The 7,222-nt window shown below is 53.2% G+C and overlaps 1 protein-coding gene across 1 annotated transcript in view; it reads right to left on the reverse strand.

Annotated features, from left to right (window-relative positions):
- The window catches only part of Zan (zonadhesin), a 39,036-nt gene that overhangs the window by 23,963 nt on the left and 7,851 nt on the right, over window positions 1-7,222 (reverse strand). The window contains exons 12-19 of the mRNA XM_023714561.1: window positions 5,337-5,478; window positions 5,060-5,176; window positions 4,287-4,411; window positions 3,952-4,097; window positions 3,092-3,235; window positions 2,640-2,747; window positions 2,390-2,559; window positions 1,371-1,573 (exon numbers count right to left, since the gene is read on the reverse strand). Coding sequence (XP_023570329.1) covers window positions 1,371-1,573; window positions 2,390-2,559; window positions 2,640-2,747; window positions 3,092-3,235; window positions 3,952-4,097; window positions 4,287-4,411; window positions 5,060-5,176; window positions 5,337-5,478 — 1,155 coding nt within the window. The remainder of the gene's footprint in view (window positions 1-1,370; window positions 1,574-2,389; window positions 2,560-2,639; window positions 2,748-3,091; window positions 3,236-3,951; window positions 4,098-4,286; window positions 4,412-5,059; window positions 5,177-5,336; window positions 5,479-7,222) is intronic.

Here is a 7,222-nt window from a genome sequence, read left to right on the forward strand (position 1 = left end):
TTTTTGAGACAGGGTCTCACTATGTAGTTCAGGCTAGCTTTGAACTATGTAGCCCAAGCTTGTGGTGATCTTCCTGCTTCAGCCTCCTGAGTGCTGGTATTACAGGTGTGCACCACCATGCCCTGCCCATTCCTCAATTTTATTTTATCATTTTGTTTATTTATTTATTTATTTATTTAGTCCAGGAATCAACTCAGGAACTTGCACATACTTTCCAGGCAGATATTTGTGCCACTGAGCTATGTCTCCAGCCATCATTCCTCAATTTTATTTATTTATTTTAATGGATTTTAGTACAGGGTCTACAGTGTCTCACTACACAGATCAGACCCATAGTGATCCTCCTGTTTTCAGCCTCCGAAGTGCTGGGATTACAGGCGTGTGCCACCATGTGCAGTCTCAGCTGCCCTCTCAGTGTGCCCTGGGGGCCGGGCTAGCATGGCACACGAGGGATCCAACCCTAGTCCCTGCACCTGTCTAAGCAGGTGCTTTAGTCCACTGAGCTATTTGTCCGGCCCTTATTCCTTGATTTTAAAGAACAAAAATTCAGCATTTTGGACATCTAGTAGGTTGGGAGTTGCATTTCCCTTACATTATTTGAAGATCCATATCATACCTCCTATACACCCAGACCATTTCTTTGTTTATTTACTATTTTGGCTGATTTTTATCTGTCTATATTTTGCTAGATGTTAAAAATTCAGTAATTAACCGGATGGAAATTATCTCTTTCCTAGAAATTCTCCCTTCTGTTCTGTTCTCCCTGTTTCCCTCCCTCCCCTCTCCTCTTCTCCCTTCCCCCCCCTTTCCCCCTTCTTTCCCTCACTTTCTTTTGTAGTACTGGAGATTGAACCCAGGACCTTTTCAAGATGAATTTCCAGCTCTTTCTCATTTTATTTTGAGACAAAGTCTTGCTAAATGGCTAAACTGCCTGGGCTGGACTTCAACTTGCAGTCCTCCTGCCTCAGCCACTCAGAGGGCTGGAATACAGGCATGCACCCCACATCTGGCTTCTTGAGATGTTTTCTGACTTGTTTCATCAGGAAGGCTTCCAGGAGGAGGGAGCAGCTCAACAGACCCCCGAGGAAGGAGACAGAGTCCAGTGGGCAAAGGTAGATGGGAAGCAGCCCAGGACTCAAGAAAGAGTTTGATAAAGAAGCCACAGCAGAGCAGATCTCTGGGTGTGGTTCAGTGGTAGAGCACTTGCTTAGCATGAGGTGGTCCTGGGTTCAAGCTCCAGCACCCCACAAAAAGAGAAAGGGAAGGGAGGGCCCAGCTAGGTGCAGGAAGCGCAGGCCCCAGGCCCAGGATCAGGCCCCAGAAGCCAGTCCCTTCTGGCTGCTGGCCTGAGAGTCACTCCAGCCACTCACCTTGAAGTAGCGCCCTGTGGGACTGAGGCACCCACACTGGGCCCAGGGGACACACTCGAGGCCACTGAGCACGAAGCCCGGGTTGCACTGGCAGGCCTCCACACACTGCTGCCGGCAGGGCTTGTCAGAGAAGGCTGTGTAGCAGGTCTCTGGACATGGACTAGCGCACAGGGAGTACCTGCTATTGCGTGGGCAGGCCAGGGCTGCAGAGCAGGGGGTTGCGGGGAGAGACACTCAGGTGAGAAGCAGACAGATGGGGGAGGGAAGGGGACACCTGAGCCCAGAGTGGGGGTATGAACTTGCAATCTCAGCACTTTCGGAGGCTGAGGCAGGAGGATTACAAAATGGAGCCTTGCCTGAGCAACTTAACGACTTACCAAGATCCTGTCTCAAAAGAAAAAAGAGGTGGGAGGTGTAGCTTAGCGTAAAGCATAAAGACCCCGGCTTCAATTTCCAATGTTGCAAAAAATAAATAAGAGAAAACAAGCAACCCAGCCAGCCAGCGCTCTGAGTTTCCAAGCTACTGTGTGATGTTCTCAAGGATGTTTCCAGCTCTGCCACCACCCGGTCATCAGGTGTGGGAGATTCCACGCATGCGCCAACTCACCGGGCTTCAATGCCAACTGTATTTATTATTTAATGCTGGACCTCATGTAGGCTAAGCCATACCCACTTCCAGTTAAGCACTCCCCTCCCCGCCTTTTTTCGCAGAACCGGGGATTGAACTCAGGACCTTGCATTTGCCAGGCAAGCACTTATTATACTGAGCTAGCTCCCCAGCCCCCCCCCCTTTTCTATCTTTTTGAGACAGGGTCTTGCTGTGCAGTTTAGGCTGGCCTTGAGCTCACTTTGTAGCCCAGGCTGGCCTGAAACTCCCAATGATCCTCCTGCCTCAGCCTCCCGAGTGCTGGGATTACAGGCGTGCACTACTACACTTGGCTCAAGCCCATTTTTTATGTCTTATCTGCATCTGACGGAAAGGTCCCACATTTCCTCCCCTGCTTTCAGACATAACTCACGACAGAACTGGGTTCCCCTCCAGGGCTTCACAGGGTAGCCAGCATCTTGGCAGGCTGCAGTCATGGCTGACAGGTGGGCACACAGCACAGCCTGGAGCCCTTGGAAGCGGCACAGGTCCAGCATGCAGTTGTCAAAGAAGGGAGAGGCCTTCAGGTGCAGCAGGCAGGCCCTGGGCAAGAGGCCAGGTGAGCAGGAGGGAGTGTGGTCTCCTGACCCCGGGGACCCCACACCCCCTGCCTTCCTGCATACTCAAACGGTCCTCTGGAGTCCACTAGGCTGCCGCAGAACCTGGGCCCCGATATCATGCCCTGCAAGGCAGCATCACAGGTCTGGAGGTCTGCCTGGTTTTGCAGGCACCTGGAAGGCATACAGCCCAGTGCTCAGGGCCAAGGCTGGCCTCTGGCTGAGCTACTCTGGTGGCAGAGTTGAGAGGATGCTGGAACCCTAAGCCTGGAGAGAGAGAGGCTACCCGGAGTCTCCAGACAGGCAAAGGGAAAGGGCAGTGCTGGTCATTGTGGTTTCTTTGGGTTTTTTTTTGAGCCAGGGCTTTGCTCTGTTGCTCAGACTGGCCTCAAAGTTGTAGATTCAATTGACCCTCCTGCCTCAACCTCCCAGGTAGAGCGTAGTGGATCTTAGAAGACAGCAAAAACCAGGAGGGTGGAGAAGGGGACCAGGCCACCCCATGAGGGCTCCTCACTTACTCCCTGTCCTCATCTGCGGCTACCTGCCAGCTGTTTCCCAGATCCTCATCATCCCGTGCTGGGTTACCATTCGGCTTCAGGTTATCGTTGCTGCTGTCCCCATCATAGTTGCCACAAAAACCACAGAGTTTGCCAGCATAAGCACTGTGGAGCCGGGAGAGGGGGTGGCATGAAGAGAGGAAGAGGTGTTCAGTCATCCGAGGGATCGCAGCGAGGGAGGCACAAGGGGGATTAAGAGGTGCCTACTCCTGCCAAGTGTAGTGGTGCATGCCTGTCATCCCAGCAGTCTGGGAGGCTGAGGTAGGAGGATCCCAAGTTCAAGCACTGCCTGGATGGGTAACTTAGCAAGGGCTGGGGATGTAGCTCAGTGATCAATCCCCAGTTCTGCAGTAAGGGAAGAGAAAAAAGTACCTACTTTGGACATGGACCCCATGCCTGGTGCCAGGCACATGAGGAGTCTGTGGACCTTACCCTGAGCTATCTCTATGGTCTCTCTGTGCCCTTTCTGCTCAATCATGTAGTCACCAGCCATAAAACACCCCCAGCTGGCCCTCAATCACTCTGGCTAGATTTTGCACACCCTCCTCACTGTTTGGATAAAGTCTGTCCATTTCCCAGAAGGGTGGGTGTGAAGCAGAGCCCATGCCTGACTGCTGGCAGCCAGGCCCAAGCTCTGTGTGCGCGCGTATCCTGCTGTCTGCCTCCCTGACCCAGGAAGCTTGCAGCTTCCTGCCTATCATGAGGCCCCGACATGGCTGAATGTTAGTGCTCCAAAGGGAAGGAGGTTAGACGGCAAGCAAGGGTCCGCAGGGGGTGTGGAGCCCGGTGCAAGGCAGCTACCCAGTGGGGCCACCCCTCACCTGGACACTGTCACAAACAGCTGCTGCTCGCCGTCCCATCTCACGTGCAGACCAAACACAGTCTGCAGCTCCACAAATCGCCCACTTGGACCAACAAAGACACCTTTAGCAGGCATGGCTGGCAGGGTGACTCTTTGGCCTCCAACCTGGTAGAAAGAAGAGCGGGAAGAGAGGGTCACTGATCTAGGGGTCAAGGAGGAGCTGAGACGCCTACCTCCGTAGCTGGAAGACATGATGCCCTCCACAGAACCCTACACAGGTCTATGCCTTGGCCAGGTTGGGGCTGGCAGGGTGGCCTGGTGGCCTCCCCAGAGGTGGACAGGTATGGAGCTTACCATTGTACCTCGACCTTTAAGTAGGGTAATGGTGGTCTCAGGCAGGGTCACATAGACTTTGCTCAGGCAGGACACACCTTCCTGTCCTCGTTCCTCATTCTTTGCTGTCACCCTGAAGAATGGTTCTGGGTAGGGAGAGGAAGGAAGAGGGCCCAGGGACTCATTCAGTGAGCTCTTTGTTTTCCCAGTCCGGTACTGGGATGGAACCCAAGGCCTATGCACTGAACTACATCCCCAGACCCTTTTTGTTTTTATTTTATTTTGAGACAGAGTTTTCCTAAGCCACGAGGGGGGCTGGTGAGATGGCTCAGTGATCTAAAGCACCTACTTACAACAAGCTTAGCAAAGCACAGGGACCGCAGTTCAATCCCCCAGCACCACATGCCAGCCAGCCCCGCCCCCTGGTGGGCTGAGCTGGCCACACACACACACACAAATAAATATAAAAATAAATAAATAAATAAAGTGGAATCCTAAGCCACGAGGGGCTGGGATTGAATTTGGGATCATCCTGCCTCAGTCTCCTGGAGTGCTAGGATGACTGGTGTGCACCACCTCGCCCAACTGACAAATGACAGGTTACACTCACTTTCCTCAGTGGCCTGGGCCTGAGATCCTGCCTCTGGGGCGACCTGCAACCTCTGCCTTATGGAGGACACTGTTTCAGTACAGTCTCTTGTACCCATCTACTTCCCTCCCAGCACTGCCACCCACAGTCCCTGATACCCAGAAGCTTTGACCACCAGGCTGTGGCTTGCACCCAAAGGCCTTACCTGTGGCATTGTGGCAGGGTTGGGCCAGGATGTATGTGCATTTGCCTGTGAAGGCAATGTGCCTCTCATCAAAGGTGACGTAATGAGGGTCTCCATACACCATGCAGGTGGCAGTGCCTGCCGAGGAGATGAGGGACCCAGAGGCTGTTTCCCATGGCCACATCAGGCAGGGCCAACATCCCAGCTTTCCTGCCTGGTGGCACGGCAGCTCCTCCACTCCCGGGAAGGCACAAGTCGCGGATGTCAAGCCCCTCGTTAGCAGGCGGGAGGCACTCACCGTATGGGTGGCATCCGTACTGGTCATTCTGTAGCTGGCACACGGTGTGTGTCCCGCACTGAGAGAGCTGGCACTCCATCCGGCCGCCTGGCTGGCAGCTACAGTGCTCTGTACAGTTGGGGCTGAACCATTTCTCCCCGGGCTGGGTATGAGGGAGCCAGATTCACAAAGCCGTATGTCCTGGAGCCTTTGGTCTGAACCTCTTCCTCCACTCCCATGCCCTCTTTCCACCACCACCCTGACAGTCCCCGACAGCCGCAGGTCACTGGCACAGGCTATGCTTGCGTCTCTGTGTGTTGTTCCTATTCCCTGGCAATCAGCGTCATTCAGCTCAAAGGTGACTGTCTTTGGGATGACATCTCAGAGCCCCCAGCTGGGTCATCCTCACTGCTGTGGGCTGCACTTCTGAGGGCTCCCATGCCACAACTGCACTTTTAGGTTTATTTTTGTGGTTGACTGCAAGTGTGCAGGCAGGGACCATGTCTTTACTTCCTGTCTTGACCATGCATGTCACAACAGACAGCTCTCACTCAGTAAGAAGCCAGTGACAATCTAATGTGCTTGTGTTGCAAGGGATTGAACCCAGGGCTTTTACACTGAGCTACATCCCCAGCTCCCCAACCCCTATTCTTTTTTTTGAGACAGGGTCTCCCTATGTAGTGCAGGCTGGCCTCAAAATCATGGTGAGCCTTCTGCCTCAGCCTCCCAAGTACTGGGATTACAGATGTGTGTTCTTATGCCTGGATATCTATCTACCTATCTGTCTGTCTGTCTGTCTGTCGACAGGGTTTTGCTCTCTCTCTCTCTCTCTCTCTCTCTCTCTCTCTCTCTCTCTCAGCGGAACCAGGGATTGAACTCAGTCCCTTGCGCTTGCCAGGGAAGCACTTATTCCACTGAGCCATCTCCCCGGCCCTCTGTCACAATTCTCCAGGCTGGGCTCAAACGATTGATCTTCCTGCTGCAGCCTCCTAGACTGAGATTGCACACATACACCACCACAGCTGGCTGAGGCCATTAGAAAAGCAAGATGCTTACCCTACTTGTGAGGATACCTTGCCAGGATGGCTACACAATGGACATTTATTGTACACATGTGCAGGCTAACTCTGCCTCCCAGGGTGGTGGGAAAGGAGCCCTGATGCTGGTGTTGTGCCGCTGCCCACCAGGCTGCACTGATCCTAGCAGCCTCTGGACTCCACACCCCAGGAGATGAACAGAAAAACTGTGGGGAAGCCTGGTTCCTGGAGAGAGTGGCAGCTCTGCCACCAGAGGGCAGGACAGACACCAGCAGCTGAGAGGTGGCTTTGGACACTAATGAGTAGCTTACTACACTTTTAATTAACAGGTTGCATGTGATATTTATCACTAACCATTAATGATAATGATAAACACTTATTAAGCAATTAGCACTGTGTTGGAATCTAATTTTACCCGGACAGCTATCTTATGTGAAGCAGAAAAATCTTACTGTGCACATTTGCATAGCTGTGGAAACAGAGTGGAAGAGATGAAAAGGCCATTGTGGTGGTATGCGCTTTTATCCCGCCTCTCTGGGAGGTTGAGGCAGGAGAGCAGCAAGTTCAAAGCCAGTGTGGGCAACTCAGCCACTCAGCCACAAAACAGAAAGTCAGAAAAAGGGGTAGGGACGTAGCTCAGTGCGAAGGGCATAGGTTCAGGTCCCAGTGAGGTAAAGCAACCTGCCCGAGTCCACTTGGCAGACAGATGCTGCTGCCCAGCTTGAGCTCAGGTCTGTGGGCTGTACAGTGGTCCATTACTCTGGCCACCTGCCACCAGCCACTGGTCCATGTGAGGCAGCTAAGCTCTAGGAAAGGGGCCCATCCACAATGACAGATGCCCTCCTCCTCTTCCTCCTCCTCCTCCTCCTC

This window comes from Octodon degus, unplaced genomic scaffold (assembly GCF_000260255.1).
Source record: "Octodon degus isolate 3935 unplaced genomic scaffold, OctDeg1.0 scaffold00035, whole genome shotgun sequence".
NCBI lineage: Eukaryota > Metazoa > Chordata > Mammalia > Rodentia > Octodontidae > Octodon > Octodon degus.